At 39.3% G+C, this 25,938-nt stretch overlaps 2 protein-coding genes across 10 annotated transcripts in view; both read left to right on the forward strand.

The window, feature by feature from the left end:
* ltbp1 (latent transforming growth factor beta binding protein 1) overlaps positions 1 to 8,986 on the forward strand; it is a 127,545-nt gene extending 118,559 nt beyond the window's left edge. For all 6 annotated transcript variants that reach the window (XM_040037152.1, XM_040037153.1, XM_040037154.1 and 3 more), the window contains 6 exons: positions 334 to 423; positions 751 to 879; positions 3,230 to 3,403; positions 4,628 to 4,780; positions 5,066 to 5,215; positions 5,308 to 8,986. In XM_040037152.1, the coding sequence (XP_039893086.1) occupies positions 334 to 423; positions 751 to 879; positions 3,230 to 3,403; positions 4,628 to 4,780; positions 5,066 to 5,215; positions 5,308 to 5,480 (869 nt within the window). In that variant the 3' untranslated portion in view covers positions 5,481 to 8,986. The remainder of the gene's footprint in view (positions 1 to 333; positions 424 to 750; positions 880 to 3,229; positions 3,404 to 4,627; positions 4,781 to 5,065; positions 5,216 to 5,307) is intronic.
* Positions 8,987 to 9,245: 259 nt separating this feature from the next.
* rasgrp3 (RAS guanyl releasing protein 3 (calcium and DAG-regulated)) overlaps positions 9,246 to 25,938 on the forward strand; it is a 34,241-nt gene continuing 17,548 nt past the window's right edge. Inside the window, exon 1 of one of the 4 annotated variants that reach the window (XM_040037176.1) lies at positions 9,246 to 10,018. The gene's annotated coding sequence lies outside the window, so the exon portion shown is untranslated. The other 3 variants (XM_040037174.1, XM_040037177.1, XM_040037175.1) reach the window with 3 other exon arrangements.

Raw genomic sequence — 25,938 nt, forward strand, 5'->3', positions numbered from 1 at the left:
TTTCATTATCCAAAGCAAGGTGACTAGGATGAAAAACACAACCTCCTCACCTTTTTTCACATTATGTCTCCCTATAGCTCCTCTCAGTATATTATCTCCTTGTGGTCCTGAGGTAAATGGAAAGCTTTATAGAGTGCTTTTTAGTCTTACTGACCAATTAAAGTGCTGTATACTACAACCCACTTTGAAAAAATTCAATTCAATTTTCAGTGCAAAAAAGTTGCACCGAAACTGTTTTCTTGACATGAAAACCACAACACAACACATACTGGGTTTATATCTTACCCAGTGTGCATACAGGGTTGTTGCAAACATGTGTCTGTCCTCTTACAGACCAGTTTAACCAGATGTGTCCATCTGGAAGAGGTTTTATTCCCAATGGAGACTTCCTGTATGGAGTACCCACTTCTGATGTCTACAGGGGTAAGAAAAGTCTACAGCCATTCATGTCATGCATATAAACCTAACACAGATTATTTTTACTCAGTCATAGGAAACGTTTTATAGTATGCTGAGCAAAGATTTTTAAATCAACTGAATGGATTTTTTTGTCTTGTTCACACAGCTTTGAAACAGTGTGTAGTTATGCTGCAGAAAGATACATTTCTCTTAGCAGAGGCCAAATCAGGCTTTAGTTTAGCTGTAAAACATGTTAATATAGTATTTTATGGCACTCACTGTACAGATAGTACTGTGTAGTGGCTAAGGCCTGTATTAAGGAGACTGTATTAATACTGTGTGTGTTTTCAGATGGAGATGAATGTTCACTGTTTGGTCAGGAGGTGTGTAAAGGAGGCTTCTGCATGAATACTGAGGGTAGCTACGAGTGTTACTGCAAGACCGGACAGGACTACGACCCCATCAAACTGGAGTGCAGAGGTGAGGAAAAACAAATAGATGTGCACACAGAGAAAGGAGCCAAGTATTATCATTGCTCAGATAATACTGTATTTACTGACACAACTAACAGTATCAGTTTACAGAGAGTAAATCACAGGCAGTGTGTGTCCATGGTCACATTTCATCCTGGGATGGTGTGATTACATGTCCCGTGTTTTATACTCAGAAAGGCTCAGAAAGTCCTGACAGAGTGACGCAGTTTCATGCACCCTGACTTACTAAATACACCTTCTCCACCAACACGGTTGAGAAGCACTGAAGGGTTAGGGTTGTAGAAATGTTTCATTGTATGATGAAAGGTCAAAAGAACCTGGAATCAATTTGCAGCATTTAGCATTTGTTCCACGTTGTGGCATAACATCCTCTAAGTTGTGGTGTTTTTCTCTGCCTGTCTTTACTGTAGACATCGATGAGTGTCTGGATGAGTCGCTGTGTGTTGATGGGAAGTGTTTGAACACAGATGGCTCATACATGTGTTTGTGTATAAGCCCCACAGTTCCCCATTGGGAACCGCTGCATCTTCCATCCTGAGGTGCTGGAAAGTTTTCTGTTAGCCATTTCAAGACCACATAATTACATTAAAAAAAACAGTCACGTTTTTTCAAATCTAAATGTCGCCATTCTTCTTCATGTGGTCATCTATGAAACCTAACCGCCAGTGCCAAAACTAACTTTTAGCTACTGATGTAAAATCATTTCAGATTATGAACTGAAGAGTTTATCGCACTGCATTTAATTGTTCACTTCTTTAAAGCATTTTTTGAATGACAGTGTCATGAAATAGAAAGCACACAGTTTTGGGAATGCATCGTCTCATTTTCTCAGTTTTGTGTTGAATACTTTTTTGTAGCAGTGAAAGCATGGCTTCACTGGGTTTTGTTGTTGACCTGCCTCAGGAGTCCTTTTGATTCAGGAGCCAGCTTTTGATCTTTTATTAAAGTCCTATTGTGACCCCTGCTGGCACTGACATAAAACTGCAGATTACTCCCTGTATTCAAGAATGAAAAATCATGACTTTGTCTTCCCATATTTTTTTTCCCAAAACAATATATTGATTTTTAATATGACATTATTTAAACTGTAAAATGTTTTTCTATCTAACAGTGTTAATGTTATGTTATGTATTTACTTTGAACTTTTTCCTAGGATGCACTCTTACCGGTATTATACTGTATGTTATTAACTCAAGTTGCTTAATGTTGGGAAAACAAACAACTACATGAGGGATCGTTGTCCAGCTTCATATCCATGTGGTAGACATATGACTGACTTGTCTCTCTGAGTGAGAACAACATATTTTCCTACTGCCACATTTCGGCTTACCCTCCTGTAGCCACGGCACATATTTCACAATAGAAAAATCACACGGCACACCACCAAAAAAAATATCACAAAAAGCACATTGATTATTTTTCTCCACGCATCAGGTATAGTGGAATTGGCTTGGTTTGTCCCCAGTATACCTTTTTTGCTTCTTCTAACCACTACTCATGCTCGGGCCTTCATCTGGGTGGGAATTTCTCCCGGACCCGGGTCAGACTGACCACTTTTTCTTTCAAAAATGTATCTATTGTTATTACACTGTGCTGTCTAATTCATAGCATGACTATTATGTAATTTCTTCTTCATCTTCTTCTGTGTTATTGGCTGTTGGCAACCCATTTATTTAGAGCAGGAAGTTGTACTGCCCTCTAGTGGAAGAGAATGTAATTGTTCTGCCCGTTACTCACGCTGATTGCTTAGAGTACCAATCAGGTGGAACCAGATAATCTTCCACGGCACACCTGATCATTTCTCACGACACGCCTGCGGCACAGCGCTTGGGAAACACTGCTCTACATCATTCTACACAATATATTCCTTAATGTTCACGTGGACTTACAACTAGAAGTAAAAACAAAACAGCTGTTTATCTTTTTTAAATGAGCTCTATAACTGTAAATAATACTGTATATAAAAACAGAATTCAATATGAATATTCCCTGGGTTAATGTCTTAAAGTGTCTGTAAAGGAGCTTTGCAAACACTTTCTGGGTGTCGACATGCAGTTATGTATACTGATAGACTTTACATGAAGTCTGTAGATATTACCTGAAGATTGATAAAGCAAAGTGTGTGATGTTTTGCGTATACCTACTCCTCATCAGATCCATTTAATCTCTTGATTTTTATTTTTATACATTTTTTCAGCACTTCTTCTTCCCCACTTTGTGGGTGGCGTGTGTTTTCCATTTTAAATTCCATGTGCTGCAAGACATTTATCCTTATGTTAGTTAGAAAGTAAACCAAGCTTATCAAAGTTTACAGGTAACAATGTGTGTGTTTGCAGACCAACGTGAAACGGAGGAGGTAGACTATGGGGACATCTGCTGGCAAGAGGTCAGAAATATGATGTGCATCAATCCACTTGGTCCTAACCAGAAGACCACGTACACTGAGTGCTGCTGTCTGCACGGATATGCCTGGGGCATGCAATGTGCCCTGTGTCCTTCCAGAGACACAGGTACACCCACACACACGTTGCATTTATAAATCAGATGATATGTCAGTGATGTCAGTTTTGTGGGACTGTTGGAGCTTTATGAGAACTGACACAAACAACTGTTCCATTGAATTAAAAAATGACAAGTGAGATGAATATTTTAAACATTCATTTTATCTTTGTGGTTTTTGTGAATTACTAGGTTACACTACATCTCTGACAATGTTTCGGTGTAGGGGCGTTTAATTAAATTAGCGTTTATTCCTGTGGAAATTCAGAACTGATAAAACAAAGCGATTTAAACAAAATGCCTTCGGGTATTAAATAATTCATGTGTTTGAAATGTGAACGTGTCGGAAAAAACTGTTCTACAAGGCCGCATATTTCACTGTTAGCATCACTTACATGCAGTTATGAATCCTTCATCATGATGTCAGCTGATAACGTCCAGGTAAAACAGTACCTGCCATAAGATTTACCTGATTCATATGTACACATAATGTATGTAATGGAAACTGCAGGTGCAGATTCCTGACCTATATAGAAGTATACCCATATGGAAAAGATATATATAAATCTTATAAAGTTTGTATCTGTCTTGTGTGAAACTTTTATGAAAAGCATATAAAAGTGAAAACAGATATAAGATCCCTTGAAATATTATATAATGAAACTTGTATGTTTTGGATACTTACTAAAACAATGTATGAAAGTAATGAGAAAGTCCCACTTTCATGAGTAATCACATATAAGTTTTTACTATTTCTTTTCCATATGGGTAAGCTTTAAGTCTACATATATTCCAACTACATTAGTGGATCTACAGAAGTCGGAAACTCAAAATAAAAGTGCTGTTTCTCTCATACAAGAGGTGGTAGATTTAGCTCCAAGAAACCAGATTATTTCCAGACCTTGTGTTGAGGAATTCTGATGTTGTAACTCAAGAATTGGTTCTGTCAAATGTACCGAGTGTTTAGAAAGAACTGCGTTGTTTGTTGCTTACTTTTCCCATCATATTAGACTTTTGTAGAGTTCCGGGTAAAGGAGGAGCTGTAATATGGGAGTAAAGCTTACATTTAAGACTTAAAGGGAACTACAAAGTTTTTAAGAACAGGGATTTGTTTCCAGGCAAAAAAAAGGTCTTAAATAGTGTCTGTAGGGATTATTGCGTCATTGAACAGCTCCAGGTCCTGGCATTTCTTACTCAGTGATTTGTCGTTTTTCTCACTCTCTCTCTCGTCTCAGAGGACTACGCCTCCATGTGTAACCTTCCTCTGAGTGGTGGGCGGCGGCCGTACGGTCGTGACGCTCTTGTTGCAGGTCCAGTTCATGAATATGCTGTGACACCAGACTATTCTCTATCACTTGAAGCACGTCCCCACTATGATATTGAAGAGTGTGAGTATTTCTGCAGTTTTGATGTTAACAGAAGTACAGAATAGTGCTACAAGAAAGGATTGTTTTATCAATATTCACTTTCATGACATCTTCACAAATAAGTTCTTCCATTTGCAATTGAAAAGCCCAGAATTTCACTTTTATTATACTTCAAAAAAATGTAATTGTGAGCCCAGTGCTTTCATCCATATAGTGTATGACCTGTGCCATAGAGGGCAGCTGCTTTCATCCAGGAATGGTGTCTTCTCTGATATTAAGTGAAACACTGTGTTTTACGTGGTTCAGATCCATACAGAGCTTTTGAGGGTTTGCGAGCAGAGGAGTGCGGAATACTGAACGGCTGTGAGAACGGTCGGTGTGTCCGGGTTCAGGAGGGTTACACGTGTGACTGCTTTGATGGATATACGCTGGACCTGTCCCGCATGACCTGCATTGGTAGGAGAGCAAACACGCATACTGTAACACAAACTGTAACACAAAGAAAACATTTTGATCCAACCTTCTTTTTCTGTCACATCTGTCCACAGATGTTAACGAGTGTTTAGAACTAAACAACCGGATGTCACTGTGTAAAAACGCCAGGTGCATCAATAATGTGGGCTCCTACCAGTGTGTGTGTCTTCCAGGCTTTAAGGCCTCTGACAAACCCAACTACTGCGTGGAGGCGGAAAAACACCAGACATCCACACACACACAGTGAGCGTGGACTGACCAGGAGGCGACAAGAGACACCAAAACCACATGCATAATCTTGTATTACTATACTTGTGAGGACGTCCTCACACCACTTTCACTCATTCTCAAAATGTCAACAGCAATCTTAATTTGAACTGCTGGCCTTGGTTGTAGCATACAGCAACAATCCCAAAGTAACAAAAGTTAGAATAAGAAAGTTGGTTAGTGTACCTTTATTTCTTTTATACATTTCTGGAGGCATAATTCTTTTAAGGGCACTATAGTTAAAAGTGCAGTAATTTTTTTTGTGGCAGCGTGTGGAACCTGTCACTCTTCCTCGTGGAAAGTGAAAAGCCAGAGGCAGCAAAATCAATAGCACAGAACAGAGCAGACATCACTCAAAACAAATAAGACACTGGTCAAGTCAGAGACGGCATGGAAGAGCAGCTGGCCTGGAAGTGGGTTGCAAAGCAGCTTACAGATGCATAGCAACTGTGAGTGGGGTAAAAAGCAGAAATGGCAAAGCCCGAGTGTGATTAGCAAACTGGATGAGTAGATGGGTGTCAGCTAAGCCATCAGCTGATCTGCCAAAATGATGGTCATATGCTTTGTACCAGCATCTTTTTTCACTCCTGCTTTACAGCCTTATGGTTCACTTCCTCTCACATTTCATTTTGTTGGGCTTTCTTCATTTAGTGCTGTTTGTTTTTGTGTGTTTTTGTTAAATAAAGCCCTCCTATACATTGTATGTAAGTGGTATAAATGCAGGGCCTATTATTATCCATTGTTTTTAATGAATATTTACCAACACCAGCACTCCACAAATATTGAATTTGAGTTTTAGTTTTGAGCAAATGTATCTTTTAAAGAAAGCCTACGGGGAAATGTTTTTTTTACACATCATCTAAAGCATCATTGTGGGTGGGTTTCTTTTAGCTAGTTTCCAGATGTATAAAACGATAGATATGGACAAACACAAACTGCTATTTACAAAGGACGTTATGTGCTGTAAAAACACCTAAACAACCATTACACACAGATCATTTTTACTGGAGAAAGAAAGTCTGATAGTGGCAAATTGTGCTTCTTTTCTGCTGCTCTGTATTAAATAACTGAAAACTTGATGTGCAAAAACTCATTGTTGCACGGAAACAGAGTTGTACAAAATCACTTTTGCTGTTCCAACTGGTCCAAACTTCCAGTGGTTTTCCAAAAACATAAATGTAACAGTTGTGTAACAGTGCCAGTGTGCTAACTGGATTAGCACTGTTGAAAATGTCATTGTGTTTGACTAATCAGCAACACTGAGTTTGGAAAAGCTCCAGAAGATCTAAACATTCAGTGTGACTGGCACATGTGCCAGAGGTTGGACTGTCTTTCACACGCATTCATTTACAGCGCACCAGTAGATTTACTAATAAAGAGGTAAAGTAAATGGAATTTGAGGAAGGTTACAGGCAATTAATTGCATTGCTGTTTAACACTTAAGCATGTGTCTGTGATTTGTTGATGTGGTAGTTGCCAGTTCATCTGGGATACAAGTGAGTTATCAGAGTAAGTGTTTAGTGCCCTGAGATGTAGCAAAGCTTTGACCTGTAGCTCTTCAGCCCAAATGTTCAGAGACGGTCCTCGGATGTTTCTGGTAAAGGTGTTATTTGGTTTTTTTTTTCTAAACAGTGAACACAGAAGCCTTTACATGTTTCACTTTCAAATGTTTTGCCTCTTTTTCCCCATATCATGTGTTACATAACATGCTAAAATGTCTGTCCACATAAAGCTATAAATACAACTCAGAGCTGAAGTGTATAAGAGCAAGTCAAAACTGATATGTTGATCAGGTATCACAGGATGGATTTTGTGATTGTTGCAGGAATTGTCTGAGAGTCAGATCCCTTCCTTTGACTTGAATAAATTGCTGCAGCCTCGTATAATATGCAGATAAAAAAACTGTTTGCACATTAAGACATGTGGCACACTAACTTCATTAATGTACTGATCCACCTCCAAAACTCGACGCAGTTTCCATCAGCTTCTCGCAGAAGAACATCGAGATCCTCTTTTAGCTGCCTTTCATTTGGACTGAATGGCCATTCTCTTTCCAGGGAGCGATAAATTTGTGACACCTGCACTTCTTTTGTTATCAATTCACTAAAAATTGACTACCAATTGAGTGCTTAGTAAATCTGGCCTCTGGTGTGGAGATGCTAATACTCCAAACTGTGTGGTCAACCCAAAGAAGAATTCACTGAAATCAGCAGGAACATGATGCACAGAAAATTCATTCCTGTACCAAATTTTACAACAAATGATCTCGTAGCTTTGGTATTTCCCAAAGCTGGACCAAAGTTGGTTACCTGAGCGAACAGTGTGGCTCCTTTCCTCGGGTCCTGCTGTTAGCATGTCTAATACATGCATCAAGTAACCCTGGGATTTTTTTAACCGCCATATTTATTGTGCTGTGTCACTGATCTGTCACGGCTTTGTGTTTGATTGATTTTTTTGAAAAAGACATCTGTTATTTCTCTATCCAGCTCAACATCTGATGCCAACAATTGATAAAGCCCATACTTGCAACCTTAAACAAAATGCACGTCAGCCAGTGTGTCTTCTGCCAAAACGTTTTCTGATTTCAGAGAGGATGCTTGGTCCTTAAAAGTATAGAAATACAAGTACTCACACACTCGTCATTAATCAAAGCCCATATATTCTGCACTGTATATGACACACACTAAATGAAACAAACAGTAATTTACTTGAGATGAAGATTCAGCTTAATGTACAACATGGTGCCTACGTGGAGGGGAGAAACTACATAACTGTATAAAATCTATGTCTTGTCTGGTGCTTAATTCTGTGTTTAAGTGGGGTTTTGTGTATATCATAGCAGACCATTTTGCTCATTTATCGTACTGACAAACCCTATGGACTCGTGCTGGGGGATCAAGTTGTATTTTGTACCCAATCAAACTGATTGTGGATATTTAATTCTGTGAAGAAGCCAGCTGTCCAATCCTTTGCTTCCTCCATTGCCATGCCTTTATCTGTTGAAAAAACGAGCTTGTCTCTACACCACAGCATCACCAGATATGTAATATGCACTTGTTGTTTTAAAGAAAGTAGCTAATGTCTTTGAAATAAGCTTTTGTAAGGGTGTTCAGATGCAGTTAGAGAACTACTGGTTGTCTGAAACATAGCCAAAGCCACCTTCCATGTCTCTTACAAATATGTTGTTTCTTACAAGCAGGTTGTTGTGTTACCTGGTAGTACTTCCCTCAGTGTCTTGAAGGGACTGAATTCACATGTGTTTTATGTTTCCTACTTCTCTTAACTGTATTTCACTGCAAAGTCTTGCCAGGTTGCAAAGCTGCTATGAGGCAGTGATCGGAGAGAAGAACCTTGTGTACATTTAAACAAAAGACAGCTGATGTATTTGTAATATGTACATGAATAAATAGCTTTTTCTATGAATTCATAATACAATGTACATTAAACCCCTTGATAATAAACCACAAATTGTGATATTTAACACCAGCTGCTTGTCTGTTTTTATTGGTTGAAATTTTTTTAGATGATTTTATATCTGTTAAGTTCAACATGTATATTATTTATATACACACACACACACACACACACACACACATACATATACATATATATATATATATATATATATATATATATATATATATATATATATATATATATATATATATAAATAATACATGTTGAACTTAACATAGAGCAGCTCTGTTGCTGCTCCAAGACTTTTTTTTGTCCTGTGCTGGGACCTGAAAGTGGAAACTGACTTGAACAGAAAGAGATTCCTGTGCATGTGTCTGCGATGGAGCCCTGGACCTCACTACTTAGAAATCGTTTAGCATTAAACCTTGCATCTAAATCTATTTCTTCCAGTGTATTGTTAAACACCATCTTGCTCAAGTTGTTCAACTTTTGAATGAGAAACATGTCGAATGCTGTTATGGACCGTGTAAGTTGGGCATAGCATCACTGATGAAACTCAGTAATGAAACTAAAGGAACACTGCAACAGATGATTAGCGATTAGCCAACTAGTCACAGTACCATCCTTATACATCTTAGTAGGTACTGCTAAGCAAATGAAAAAGACTGATAAAGTCATACAGAAAACAATTACTTTAATTATTTATTGCTGCCAGTGGTGGTTCTGTAGTCTGCCTATAAGGGAGTTAAAGCCAGAATGAGACACTTTATAGAAAATAAAAACAGATGAATCAGCTACAAAAGAATCTGTTCACTTTGCTTATAGATAAAGTCTGCTCCTCCCCTCTGCAAATATCAGTGAGTAGTCTTGGTACAGATAGAGACAGAGTTGTCTTGCACACCACCCTTTGTTTTCAGTAAATTCTGAATCTATTTCTGGACTGAGTGTGTGAAAAAAAAGCCAGGATGGGAGGGGAATCTTTGGGTAGCAAGATAACCTGCAGCAGTTTGAGTTTTCTGCATATTGCTGGTTATCCTGATGAGTACAACAATAGGATCATGATTTCTGTAGCAGATGTAAGCTGGCAGTGTTCACAGTAAGGTAGGTGCATATTTTAAGACATGTGAGTATAATTGTTTATTACTTTAAACCACGAATATACAGCTTGCAGTTAGTTTAGGAAGTAGTCTTATTGCAGGTTATTGTTTTGCTCTGGGATAATGTGGCATATTTGAAACATGTTCTTTTATTCCTACACAGTACTTCCCACCAATCAGGGGTCATACTGTGCTCTGCAAGGGTAAAGTTTGAGCTTGAATGACCAAAGCACCTGACAGGTCATGGTTGCTTTAACAGATGATTTAAAGAAACATCTGCACTCCATTTGGATTATTTCACTTATTTGTAGTTTGTGATGGAACTTAGTGACTTCACATTAGACCTCCATCTAGCACATTAAAAGCTGTCCTTTTGATTTCAAAAAGACATTTAATTGAATATTCCGTTACTTCACCTGACACAGAAATCAGCAGCTTGGAAATAGCTATTTAGCTTAGAAATATTGAAGATATGATGTAGTGTAGACTTTTACATTTATTTTAATTGCTTTAAAACCTTTTAAAAAATAAACTCTTCAAGAGTTTTTATAACCTCTTGTCGTTTTTTATAAAGAGCCCTCCATTTTCAGAGTCTTAAAAGTAATTAGACTATTGATCAATTAACTGATAAGCAGTTTCATGGCCAGGTGAGTCTGTTCATTCAGTATTAGACAACAAATTAAGCAAAAGCTCCAAGTGTTGAAATTTGGTAATTGTTTACTGGAGCACCATCTTAAATGGAAGTGGATTGGCATTTATCTAGCACTTATTGAGTCTTTACTGACCACTCACAGCCAAATTTAACTATCCAGTCATACAATATTTCATTCTACACACACTGCAAGCATTTCATCTACCTCTCATCCAGCAAAAGAAAAGTCCAAAGTTAGGGTTCAAGCAAGAACCTTGCTGCAAGGCGACAGTGGTAACCTTTTGCATTCCCATTACAAGAGATAACAAATCAGATAAATCAGAAAGATACCGAACGTTTAGCTACAGCTTAACCAAAATTCTGCTGTATTCTTAAGAAGAAGGAATGCACTGGTTAGCTCACCAACTGAACTGGAGGCAGTAAAGTTTGTCAGGGTGTAACTGGTTATCCTCCATCACTGGTGCTTTTAGAGGTATAAATGAGACAAAACCAAATGCAGTAAGCCAGAGTGCAGATATCTATATGCTGTGGCCACACTTTGCAACACTTCTAACAGCTTAACAAATATCAATAAAAACACAAACTGTTTGTTTGCAGGTTGTCACCATAGTGTAGAAAAAACTGAGCAACCTTACTTACATTTGAGAAAGATGTAAGGGAGACAGGCCAGGAGAGGAAGAAGAGAGGTTATATTTAAAGGTTAGGACCGCAGGAAGACCCTGAAATAATATGTATGTGCATTTGTTGTGAAGCACATCAACTCTAAATGCTTTACGCCCTATGTGGATCATAGACTGCATATACATATTAGACAGATGTGATGACATTTAGATAAATGTAGCAGGACTGACTGTATCAGTGCATTACACAAACAGAGATACATGCTAATAAGGCAAACAAGTGTGTTAAAAATTGTCCTCCTCCTCGTCTTTGCAGTCCAAAGAAGACAAAGGGGGGGAAAAATAGAATGTAAGGAGACTTAACCATCCCCCACAGTAGTTATCGCACAGTCTTTAATTGAAATTGTGTGTCTGAGACAATAAAAGTTGGAGTTCAGTTCTTTTTGTCCAGCCAGGCAGCAGGATGTGCAGTCATTGCTTTTGTTTAGGGAGACATTTTTAGAAGCCCAGAGAGACAAAACAATGTGTACAACGTCATTAGAGTGGAATATGGGATAGGGTGACCCACTCACTGAGGCACACAGCGACAATGCAGGATCACACATGTGCGTACTGCACCCGTGCTGTAGAACGTCACTCTCAGAAACATAAAAAAGAAAGAAAGAAAATAACTCATCCAACTTGCAACTGCGGATTTCACCAGACACAGTTGGTGAAATGCACTGAACAAAGTTATCACGACTGACGGGCAAACATCAATGTGCGCAAAAGCATATTGTGATAGATTTCCTGCTCTGCTCTTTACCCCCTCTTTACCGTGTGTGGTCCCTATATTTAGCCCGACCAACCAACGCAGGCAGGAAACCTAAGTTGGGAAAGAATTGAAGGAAGTCTAGTGGCCATTTAGACAAACAAAAACAGACTGAGATCAGTGCTGGTTGAATACACAACTGTATGCAGCTGAGACGAAGGGCTTTACAAAGATAGAGAAGCAAGCTGAAGAAAGGGCTGGACGATACTTTAACGGAGCTCTGACAGCTGGAGCGCTGCTCTGGTTTTAGCAGCAACCTTTTCAGTCCAGGTGGATTTTAATATTAATGCTCATTTGAACAGACTAAAAGGTGTATCTGTTCACGGACATGTTTAAAAGGCAGATCCATGAGATGTTCTGGTAGACCCTGGCAGAGTCTCAGATGAGGTAAGAAGTTTGTGTGTTGAAACCTGCAGCAAAACTAAAAATTGACTTGAGCTACAAAATTAGGAATCAAGAGTTGAAATGTGAACTCTATTGTGCTTTAATGACATATTATGGCATTTTCCTGGCTGGACTGATGGATACTGATAACATAGCTGGGTCTTTATATAGTCTTCAGCTCGTTGTATATCCACATAATATGACAGTCATTTCTGAAACTTACACGGGACTATGACTGACTAACATATGACAAAAGCAACCAGTCACTTCGAAACCTCCTCTATGTGCTCCAGCTGCGTATGTCCATAAACACATGCATCACCTCATCAGAATAATTTTTTCATTGGCTGTCACGGCCACCACACAGATTTGACTGATGGTAATCTGACTCTGTCCCTGGAAGATTTAATGCAGTTGCATTTATTCATAGGGTTACTGGGCTGGCTGCAGCTTTTCAGTACAGTTAGTGTCAGGTTTAATGAGTAACCTCTACTGAGTGCTGCAGGGAACTCAGTCCTTTCTGTGAACTGTCCCTGCCTTGTATTGTTACTTATAGTCAAACAGACTCTGCGCTTATAAACTTACATCGCATTTAAATGGCAAAACCTGGAAATGAGTAACTCATCAGTCTGTGAGCCACAGGCTTTTAAGGTTACTGTGTGATATTCTTTACTTATCCCTCTGAGGTCTAAGTCATCCTCAGCCCTATCCCTGTGCTAGCAGGATATGTAAGTTTTCTTCTTTTAAAAATTGTTTTCCAAAAACAAAAAAAAGAGTCACAGCACAGAAACAGCACTAGTGATAGTTAATAATGATCTTATGGCCTGTCCTATTACACTGCAGTGCAGCATTCAGTACTGCTGATTACATAATTGTACAGCGTCCAAAATAAACCACTGGAATGAAAGGAGATAAGTCATACTCATCTTACTCAATCAAATTTGGGGAGTGTTTCTCACACACCGATGTTAAGCCCTCTTCACACGTTTAGAGATTATCAGTGATGTAGAGACTACAGAAAGTCGATGACACCACGACTTCAAGTAAAAACAGGGAAAATAACACAGTTGGGATACTTAGGATACTGCTGATTGACATTTGACTGGGAAGTAAAGACAACCAGAGGCTGGAATGTCAACTACCAACCAACCGATAAGGTGACACGGCACAAGGGAACCACTTTCTATATGAATGTGACCTTAGTCATGGAGCTCCACAGTAGGACTGATAATTTAAGCATTGCACATTAAACAGTATTTGCAAACACAGCTATGCAGGTTGAGCTATGAAACCAGATGACACAAATCAATTAAACTATAAAAAAACAAAACCCAAAACACCTTTTTTAGATTGTTTTGGAAAACTGTCATCCTGCTTTTTTTTTTTTTTTTTTACATTTTTATTAAAATGTCAACATAATATGGTATATTTAGTAAAAGCAAGTGACCTCTGATGAAGAGGCCATAATTGCATATGAGTCTGCACAGCTTGAACCTGTGAGAGTGCACAATAGATTAAATTGCTTTATAACAGATGGAGACTGGAAATGTCTGTTGAGATGCTAAAATGAATTATATGACAAAATGTTCTCCTCAACTGGCAGAATGTCAAGTGGCTTTGAACAGGCTCCACAGAGGATCAGCACACGCTGCACTGTCATTAATATGGCCACAAATTTGTCATAAAACTATGAGTATCTCACATCGTTATTGAAAAGTGAATAATAATCTGTATCCCATGTAGTACTTCTTATAGGGCATCTGCTGGAGACTTGCTTGGTTGGTTTGATCCAGATTAATACGCAGAAATAAAATAAAGCAGTTTATTACCCTCTGTTTATTGATAGCTTGGAATCCTTATTTGGTTATAACAATACTAGTAATAAATGTAGCCTGTTTGTAGTTCTGGAGGCCAGAATTACTGAATTCAAGACCTGGTTCTGCACCCATGGCTAGCCAGGACCCTGTAGTTGGTGCATTGTAGCTCTCCACCAACAGATTGTCTGATTCAATTCAATTCAATTCAATTTTATTTATATAGCGCCAAATCACAACAAAAGTCGCCTCAAGGCGCTTCATAGATACAGAGAAAAACCCAACAATCATATGACCCCCTATGAGCAAACACTTTGGCGACAGTGGGAAGGAAAAACTCCCTTTTAACAGGAAGAAACCTCCAGCAGAACCAGGCTCAGGGAGGGGCGGGGCCATCTGCTGCTACCGGTTGGGGTGAGAGAAGGAAGATGGGATAAAAGACATGCTGTGGAAGAGAGACAGAGATTAATAACAGATATGATTCAATGCAGAGAGGTCTGTTAACACATAGTGAGTGAGAAAGATGACTGGAAAGGAAAAACTCAATGCATCATGGGAATCCCCGGCAGCCTATGTCTATTGCAGCATAACTAAGGGAGGATTCAGGGTCACCTGGTCCAGCCCTAACTATATGCTTTAGCAAAAAGGAAAGTTTTAAGCCTAATCTTAAAAGTAGAGATAGTGTCTGTCTCCCGAATCCAAACTGGAAGCTGGTTCCACAGAAGAGGGGCCTGAAAACTGAAGGCTCTGCCTCCCATTCTACTTTTAAATACTCTAGGAACAACAAGTAGGCCTGCAGAGCGAGAGTGAAGTGCTCTAATAGGGTGATATGGTACTACAAGGTCATTAAGATAAGATGGGGCCTGATTATTTAAGACCTTGTATGTGAGGAGCAGGATTTTGAATTCTGGATTTAACAGGAAGCCAATGAAGGGAAGCCAAAACAGGAGAAATATGCTCTCTCTTTCTAGTCCCTGTCAGCACTCTTGCTGCAGCATTTTGGATTAGCTGAAGGCTTTTCAGCGAGTTTTTTGGACATCCTGATAATAATGAATTACAGTCGTCCAGCCTGGAAGTAATAAATGCATGAACTAGTTTTTCAGCGTCACTCTGAGACGGATATTTCTAATTTTAGAGATGTTGCGCAAATGGAAGAAAGCAGTCTTACATATTTGTTTAATATGTGCGTTGAAGGACATGTCCTGGTCAAAAATGACTCCAAGGTTCCTCACAATGTTACTGGAGGCCAAGGTAATGCCATCCAGAGTAAGAATCTGGTTAGATACCATATTTCTAAGCTTTTCAGGGCCGAGTACAATAACCTCAGTTTTATCTGAATGAAGAAGCAGAAAGTTAGCGGCCATCCAGGTCTTTATGTCTTTAAGACATTCCTGCAGTTTAACTAATTGGTGTGTGTTATCTGGCTTCATGGACAGATAGAGCTGGGTGTCATCTGCATAGCAGTGAAAATGTATGCTATGTCTTCTAATGATACTGCCTAAGGGAAGCATGTATAATGTAAACAGAATTGGTCCTAGCACTGAACCCTGTGGAACTCCATAATTAACCTCAGTGTGTGAAGAGGACTCTCCATTTACATGCACAAATTGGAGTCTATTAGATAGATATGATACAAACCACTGCAGCACAGTACCTGTAATACCTACAGCATGTTCTAATCGCTCTAATAGCATATTATGGTCGACAGTATCGAACGCTGCACTGAGGTCTAGCAGGACAAGCACAGAGATGAGTCCACTGTCAGAGGCCATAAGAAGATCATTTGTAACCTTCACTAAAGCTGTTTCTGTGCTGTGATGAGCTCTGAAACCTGACTGAAACTCTTCAATAAACCATTCCTCTGCAGATGATCTGTTAGCTGTTTGACAACTACTCTTTCAAGGATGTTTGATATGAAAGGAAGGTTGGAGATTGGCCTATAATTAGCTAAGACTGCTGGGTCTAGGGATGGCTTTTTGAGTAAAGGTTTAACTACAGCTAGCTTGAAGGCCTGTGGTACATAGCCGATCATTAGAGATAGGTTGATCATATTTAAGATCGAAGAATTAATTAATGGCAGGACTTCTTTGAGCAGTTTTGTAGGAATGGGGTCTAAAAGACACGTTGATGGTTTGGAGGAAGTAATTATTGAAGTTAACTCAGAAAGATCAATTGGAGAAAAAGAGTCTAACTTAACATCAGTGGTACTAAGAGTAGCTGTAGATAATATTACATCTGTGGGATGATTACTGGTAATTTTTTCTCTAATGATAAAAATTTTATTTGTGAAGAAGTTCATGAAGTCATTACTAGTTAACGTTAAAGGGATTGTTGGCTCAAAAGAGCTCTGACTTTTTGTCAGCCTGGCTACAGAGCTGAAGAGAAACCTGGGGTTGTTCTTATTTTCTTCAATCAGTGATGAATAGTAGGATGTTCTGGCTTTGCGGAGGGCTTTCTTATAAAGCAGCAAACTATTTCTCCAGGCTAAATGATGATCCTCTAAATTTGTGACACGCCATTTCCTCTCCAGATTACGAGTCATCTGCTTTAGGCTACGTGTTTGAGAATTATACCACGGAGTCAGGTACTTCTGATTAGAGACCTTAGTTTTCACAGGAGCTACAGTATCCAGAGTCGTACGTAGTGAGGAGGTGAAATTGATGATGAGGAAGAGTAGTAATAAACAGAAGCCCCGGTACACCATCGCCAATTATTATGTCGCTAATTATTTTTTCTCCACTTGGTGACACACACACTGTGGAACAAACTCTAGTTATTGGAGATTCTGCTATCAGACATGTGAAGCTAGAGGCACCAGCAACAATAGCAAACTGTCTTCCAGGGGCCAGAGTAACATTGAGGGAATCCCAAAACCGCTGGATGTAAATGTAAATTCTGTGAAATTATAACTGACACTGGCAATAATGACACTTGGTTACCTCAATTGGAGGTCACTAAAATCAATATCAAGTTGGTGTGTAACTTTGAGAAATCAATGTCAGACTGAGGTTTTCTCTGATCCCTTTCTCTGACATGTTCTCCTTACATTGCTGTCTGTCTGAGCGGTGTCTAAAACTTTAGGCTTCATAGATCATTTGGAAACTTTCTGGAAAAACCCGGTCTTGTTAGGAGAGATGGCATCCATCCCACTTTGGATGGAGCAGCTCTCATTTCTAGAAATCTTGCCAATTTTTTTTTAAACCCTCCAAAATATGAAAGTTGCAATCTCACATGCCTCTCTGCAGCTTCTCTCCTCCTGTTATCCTGCCAAAACCCTATCCTCTTAGAGACTGTGTCTGCTGCCAGACCACCAGAAACAGACCAAAAATCTGCAAAAAACAATTTAAATATATATATATATATTAAAAAAAATCACGAAGAAGGAACAATATACTATCCATAACTGCACCAGAGGTTAATACAGTGAAATGTGGATTATTAAACATTAGGTCTCTCTCTTCTAAGTCTCTGTTAGTACATGAATTAATAATTGATCAACAAAACGATTTACTCTGCCTTACTGAAACCTGGTAACAGCAGGATATTTATGTTACTTTAAATAAATCTACACCCCCGAGTCATACTAATTAAATCCAGGATTAAATTGAAAATTATTCTCATCACATACAAGTTCACTGTCTCTGCTTTTAAGATTAGGTTACTTTCCTTTTTGCTAAAGCATATAGTTAGGGCTGGATCAGGTGACCCTGAATCCCCCCTTAGTTATGCTGCAATAGGTGGAAGCTGCTGGGGGATTCCTGTGATGCATTGAATATTTTTTTTCAGTCACCTTTTCCACTCACTGTGTTTATATACACCTCTCTGCATTTAATTATTAGTTATTATTAATTATTAGTTGGAGTTATTATTAATCTCTGGCTCTCTTTCACAGCATGTCCCTGTCTTGTCTGTTTCCTTTGTATTATCGGAGAGTCTTTAGTAATAAATACTCATTTGATGCTTTTGTGTAACTTATGTCACTTTGAATGTTTATTGCAGTGCATTGTTTTGGATTGTTTTTGAAGCTGGTCCAACTTGCCCGCTTCCACTGTTTCTTGCATCTTCATCTCTTTCACTACAGATCACAATATTGTCTGCAAACATCATAGTCCATGACTGCCTGACCTGAACTGTTAGCCTTTCCATCACTACAGCAAACAGGAAAAGGCTTAGAGCTGATCCCATCCCCACCGTGAACTCTTCTTATCACACCTCCCACACCCCTCACACCACTGTGCTGGTGTACTCATACATATCTTCCATTACCCTCACATTCTTTTCTGCCACTCCCAACATACTCACGCAGCATTGCATTTCCACTCTCTGTAGATCCACAAAGAAAGCGACTCCTGACCTTCTCCATCAACACTTTCAAATTAAACATCACATCTGTAGAATCGTTCCTTGGGCAGTACTGCAGCACACGGATCATCACCTCTCTTCTTAACCTAGCTTTAACTACTCTTTCCTATAGTTTCATGGTATCATCAGCCTTATCTGTCATTAGTTACTACAGTTCTCACTCATGTTCTTGAAAATTCCACTTCTGCAATTTTCAGGCATCCTCTCATTTTTCAAGGTCATATTAAACATATAATAAACATTTATGTCATCTGACATGCACAGTTTACCTCCAATCCATTCAAATTGAATTATATATTGAGTACTAGATGGGTCAGTGCAACAATTTGCACTTTGTTGTTTTCTATTTTCCATTTGTTATTCAATTCAATTCAATTTTATTTATATAGCGCCAAATCACAACAAAAGTCGACTCAAGGCGCTTCATAGATACAGAGAAAAACCCAACAATCATATGACCCCCTATGAGCAAGCACTTTGGCAACTGTGGGAAGGAAAAACTCCCTTTTAACAGGAAGAAACCTCCAGCAGAACCAGGCTCAGGGAGGGGCGGGGCCATCTGCTGCTACCGGTTGGGGTGAGAGAAGGAAGACAGGATAAAGACATGCTGTGGAAGAGAGACAGAGGTTAATAACAGATATGATTCAGTGCAGAGAGGTCTGTTAACACATAGTGAGTGAGAAAGGTGACTGGAAAGGAAAAACTCATCATGGGAATCCCCGGCAGCCTACGTCTATTGCAGCATAACTAAGGGAGGATTCAGGGTCACCTGGTCCAGCCCTAACTATATGCTTTAGCAAAAAGGAAAGTTTGAAGCCTAATCTTAAAAGTAGAGATGGTGTCTGTCTCCCAAATCGAAACTGGAAGCTGGTTCCACAGAAGAGGGGCCTGAAAACTGAAGGCTCTGCCTCCCATTCTACTTTTAAATACTCTACCTCTCTAACCTGACTGAAACTCTTCAAATAAGCCATTCCTCTGCAGATGATCTGTTAGCTGTTTGACAACTACTCTTTCAAGGATTTTTGATATGAAAGGAAGGTTGGAGATTGGCCTATAATTAGCTAAGACTGCTGGGTCTAGAGATGGCTTTTTGAGTAAAGGTTTAACTACAGCCAGCTTGAAGGCCTGTGGTACATAGCTGATTATTAGAGATAGGTTGATCATATTTAAGATCGAAGAATTAATTAATGGCAGGACTTCTTTGAGCAGTTTTGTAGGAATGGGGTCTAAAAGACACGTTGATTGCAAGTTAGATCCTAACTTGATCTAACAAGTTAGATCAACGCTGCACTGCAATCCAGTGCACTGCAATCCAGTGCACTGCAATCCAGTGCACTGCAATCCAGTGCACTGCAATCCAGTGAACTGCAATCCAGTGAACAACTAACTCTTTAGATCAACACTGCACTCCAGTGCACTGCAATCCAGTGCACTGCAATCCAGTGCACATCTAACTTGTTAGATCAACACTGCACTTCAATCCGGTGATTGCAATCTTCCAGTGCAATCACTGTGCGTGTGTGTTTAAGGTCACATGGCCGACCGCTGCTCCTCCAGGCTGCTGTGTTTACTAAGAGGAGGAGGGGGTCATAGCGTAGTAAACAGTGCTACCATGGGAGTCTCTGTGCTTGACAGTCAGTAGGAGCCTGCAGTTAGTTATCTCAGTAACAGAAGCTGATCTTTAGCCTGGATGGTTGCTCATATTCAGCTCTTTGAAGGTAAGATCTGGGAGATTTTATTCCCCCTTTCCTATAAATTCTTTTGTAGCAAGAACAAAATGTAACTGCGTGTAGTTTAACTCATGAAAGAATGGGGGGAAGCTACTTAAATGCATGAAGTAGCTCTGGCTTTGCTATGTATGAACTAGGTTTCAGCGTTCAGCAATTCAGGGTTTTTAAGGCAATGCACCGTCTGTGTGTTCAGAGGTGCCGCTTTTTGTGAGATTACGCCTCTGAACAGTGTCCCTTGATTACATATTTGGCTGCATCATTTTGTGCTAAAGCCAGAGGCAGATACACAGTGACCTACTGTGGATGGAGAAAAAGCACAAATCAAAGGGTACCGCTGACTGTAACAAGCTGTAAAATCGGGAGCAAGAAAAACACATGACACACAAGTCATTAATGTCTGATACATTGTGAAAGCAGCACATTGCCCACAAGAACACTTTGAAAGTTTCAGAATGGCCTGTTTGTTTGTTTTTTGTGAATTATATTGTTAGCAGCAGAAAGCATTAAGACTCAATGCCTGAATTGTGAAGACTTTTACATTCACTGAATATTTTGACCCTAAATCACTGAGTCACATCCATAACGCAGCACAGTTTAGATCAAGTCAAGACCAACAATTGTGTCCCCTCCCAATGCTGAGGGAGTGAGCTGTGATTAAAAGGGTAACATGTTTATTCCAATGTGTGACAAAGAAAGGCAATTGTTGTTGTGGTGAAGTTATGAAATTATGTTTAACTGCTGACAGACTTTGCATGAGTTTCCCTCTTGGGGCTCTGGTTTCCTCCCACTTTCCAAAGATATGCGTGGTTTGGACACTAAATTAGCCTGAAGTGTGAATGTTGAAGGCTGAATGCTTGTGTTAGACTAGAGACTTTGTTAGAGTCTGTGGGACATTGAGCAAGGTGTTGTATTTGCAGGTCCAGACTGAAATTGTTCTTAAGGGAAGCTTCCTACAAACACAGTATGTGCTACAAATGTGTACCAACACCTTCGAAATGTATAGTTACCCAGAGGACTGTCACATTTGATCTCGTCAACAGGGAATGAAAAAGAGGTGCTTCCATAGACATGTTTGTGATGCGTGTTAGAATTTTTTATTTTATTTTATTTTTTTTTAAGTAAAGACAAAGTTCTCATTTGTTGATTTTTCTTCAGATGAAAACATTTCATTATTATTATTATTATTATTATTATGTATTCTTAAGTTATCAGTATAAAATGCCACTTTAGCCAGTATTTACCTCACGTCTACTGGACTGTAAGTTGATATGTTGAGGTTGTTTAGTGCCGTCCAAAAATCATGACGCTTGTTTCTTTATAGGAAAATTAGAAATCGGTGCAATGAAGTATGTGCAAACAAATTCTAATATAGCTTGAACTCTTTGGCAAGCGTTCTAGTAATGTATTCAAGCATTCTTGAGGAGCCATTCTCTGTGAGGGTGAGCCTAAACTGCTTCAACAATGACGAGATCCAGGCTCTCCATTCCCTAACTGATATCGCTCCATTGTGTGCGTTTTGTGGCCACTCAGAGTCTTTTCAGATGGTATTGCACAGTGACTCCAAATCTGATGGTGCTGTACAAAAATCCCCAACACTGATCCAAAACAGCACAGCGCTTTTGTGTTTTATAGATGTAGACACCGACTGTTGTGTCTCTCACCTGACCTGTAGGAAAGTACTTTGTCACCAGTTTGTGAAGAAGAGGTAAATGGTAAATTGGCTGGTGGTGCCTTTCTACGGATGTGAGCACTCCATTTGAACCAAAAACGCAAACTTTTCATTAATCACTCCATAAATACTGCTAACATTGATTTTCAGCACATTTGCTCCTTGGTTCAGTCCTGACGGTCACCCTTCCATTGAAACCATTTGTGATGAGGCTGGTGTGTGATGGTACTTCTCCCTCAATTTGAAATATTTGTAACATGTACAGAATCACCTCTAACCAAGTACACTTGGGCATGCAGACTCAAGGATCGAACCACGAACCTTCCATTTAGTAGGTGACCTGCTCTGCCGCCCGAGACAAACCCCCTCCCCAAAAGTTACTCATTTGCTTAGAAAGTCACTAGAAAGTCAAAAGCCAATTAAATACATCTGACACTAAAAACTAAGACCTTTAAGAACTCCAGAACCTTACCAACATGCTACATCACAGAAAAATAAGACACATTGGTGGGAAACGCCACCATATTGATCAGGAGCTGAAAGCCATTAGAAAGAGCCCAAAGACTCAAACTAATAAAGACGAGTCTAAGCACTGGTGAAATGAATCCTTGAAAACAGAACAACAAAAACTAGAGAGGATACTATTGTGCACTGATGTCTCATAGCAAGTAGGTCCATGTTTGTATTGGTTCTCTTCAGGTACACAGACTTCCTCCCACAGTCCAAAGAAATGCAATTAGTGTCCTTTGGTCAACTGATGATTCCAAACAGGTGTGAATGTGAACTTGAATGGTTGTCTGCAGCTCTGTGTTAGCCCTACAACAGATTGGTGACCTTTGTGGATCTTTCAGAAACAAATAGTCTCCTGTTCATGTCACCTGGGTGAACAAGGATTTATCAAAGCTGTCAGCATAGAGAGAAATGCTTTGCAAGCACCAGCAAAGCCAGGAAAGACAAATAATATACCATCCATATTATCCGGGGTTGAACATGAACACATACTTCATTCCCAAAGAGACTTAAATCATTTGGCAGGAATGTGTAATATGATGTGAAGTGTATCTCTATAAAGCAGTTCACAGACTGGTCACTGAAAACATGAGCATGTGTCACAATCAGTGGAAGCTGACTGTGTGTAGAGAGACGCAAATGCAGACTGAAAATGGAGCGTGAAATGTGACTTGAACAAAAAGTGGGCTGTTGTGGCTCATAAGAGTACACAAAGCAAAGGCAAGCAAAAACTAAACTAGAACCTAAACTGGAAAAACTAAACTATGATTACTGTGACAAAAACATGAATTCAGAACATGTGCATGCATTACCTTAAACTTGACACAATATGAAGGAAAGAACACAGGACAACCTGACAAAGTCTGAATGAAACACACAGACTAAATACACAAAGGAGGTGATCAGAGGAAGTGGAAACACCTGGGGAAACAGCTGACACAAATGAACATAATGACATCAGAGGGGAAGAGTAAAGCTAAACACATTTAACAAAGAAACACAAGACTTTCAAAATAAAACAGGAAACTTGGAGAGACGTAGACATGACAACACAGGCTTGACAACATGAAACACGTGGACAAGAAATACATAACAACTAGCACAGAAGGCCTGAGTGAAACTAAAATTCACTGCCAATTAATAATAATCCAACATTCCACATTATCTTCAACATATAACGAAAGAGATCAAAACAACTGAAAGTGCTGGATCACAGACCCAGCCCCTGACAAGTATGTGTGTACACCATTGCATGTATTAGGTTTTGCATATTGCACATAGTCTAAGGAGCTTGGAAAGAAAAGCGTCTGGCAGAGTTTTCCACACCAAGACTAAAGCTCTGACATTTAATGAGTGATGTCACACTTGATTTGGTTTGTTGAGGTGCCGGGCTACTTGGAAAATCAGTATCGTAGGCAGCCAACTACGTCATTTAGACAGCTGAATAAGGATCAGCAGTGCATCATGGGAGATGGGGCCTCTGGTGGTTCTGACCTTGTTAATGGCTAAGCATGTCATCACCTTGGTGAAGCAAAAAAAGACATCCCTTGCCAACATATAATTTATACAGAGACTTGCGTCAACATCAGCATTCTGTGTCTGTGTTTGCCTGTGTCTGAGTGTACACAGTTGGATAACTTGCCAATAACTAATATAACTGATAGATGTAAAACTACCAATACCCTTAACTATTTATACATTTTCTGAATCAGAAAGGAAGCTACTGATTCAGAAAAATTTAAATTAGAACTTTTAAATTGTTTTACTTATATGAATACATTTTACCGTGATAAATAAAAAGACCTTTAGTAAGTATTTGGCCACATAAATAGTGTAGTCTGCTGTAGTCTGCTATTATGCAATGAAAAGGAATTCATTCAAATGTGCCATTTGAGATACGTATATGAGAGTCCTGATGCTATTGATGACACACACACTCTATTTTGGTGTGAATTCTGAAATTTCAATGCATGTAAAACTACACTGACACTATTAAGTTATACCCTCAGAGAATGATCACTTTTGGCTTTTTTTCAGCTAATTGTGCTAACTGTAGATGCACTGGCTTGTGTAATTCTCAATCCTGACTGCAGCATGTCATATTTTAAATTTTAAAAAACTTACACTGTACACTTCTTATCCAGCAGCAAACACCAGACAAACACGAACACACTGGAGCCTTTAGTAGCTAAAGAGCCAGCAGTCATTTTCACAAACCTTCTAAGAATCGAGCTCATGACATAAACCAGGTCTGCCCTGGGGTCTGCTCTGACCATTGGCATGCTAAAATAACTCACCTATGAGTTGCTTAGGGTATGTCCAGCAGGCATTCTCAGATACTGAAGACACATCAGCTGGCTACTTTCAGTGAGAGGGATTACTCTACTTTCAGTGCCTGCCATGACCCTGCTTCTTGTGCTAAGATTAGACACCTTTGATGAAAGCTCATTTACCACTGCTCACTTCAAATTTTTGGTCACTACCTATAGTTCAGTTTTATAGGTGAATATGTGAATGTGCATCAACTAGTAAGGTATTCTCACACTCTCCAACACAACCAAAAATCTCTGAATGTGGGAATGCAGGTTTTTCCAAAGTTTGTGGAACCCATAAAGAGCTATAAATCAGAGACCGGTGTGTATATGTAACAAAAAAAGCACACTAGACTGTTTGGGCCATTTGTCACTCAGTCAGCATTCCACGTCTGCACAGTTGAGCTATGTACTGTTTGAAATTTGGAGGATTTGTGTAGGTTAAAAACCCCTCTTTGTAGCCTGTCTTATGCAAATGGACACAGTAGCAGTAAACCATAAAACAAGAGTTAACCCCCTTCCCCCCTCCAGAAAACTGTTGTATCCTTTGATCAATGATTTGATCAATATTTGTTGGAAACCAAAGGCATTTTTTTTTCAATGCAGTTCTTGCTTATTTCATCAGCAAGACATGCAAAACCACATTTCACTCTAACAGTGGTTTTGTGGTTCTACATCTAGAACTTTTCTAAATGCAGTCCATACCTGTAACCCAGTCAAATGATTTGCATCAGTTGATTTCCTCAGTTCCCAAATGCATAGATTGTTGTTAAAAAACAATACTCATACTAGGCTTGATATAATAGATTGTCATGAGATAATCATTCCTCTTTGAGTGATCATGTTGTATGGACTCGGGCGTGTGGGACGGCATGGTCATTGGTGAAACCCACTGTTGCTCTTTCATGGAAAAACGAATCGTCTCTGCTCTGTGGATAGTGAGCAAATAGTGAAGGCGATCTTATTGTGCAAGCAAAGTGTGGTTAGACTCCCTGCCTTCTTTGCCATGTACAGATTAGCATTAGCACTGGCAATACATCCTCTTCACTTGATCAGAAAT

This window comes from Simochromis diagramma, unplaced genomic scaffold, assembly GCF_900408965.1.
Source record: "Simochromis diagramma unplaced genomic scaffold, fSimDia1.1 OVJJ01000197.1, whole genome shotgun sequence".
NCBI classification, from domain to species: domain Eukaryota; kingdom Metazoa; phylum Chordata; class Actinopteri; order Cichliformes; family Cichlidae; genus Simochromis; species Simochromis diagramma.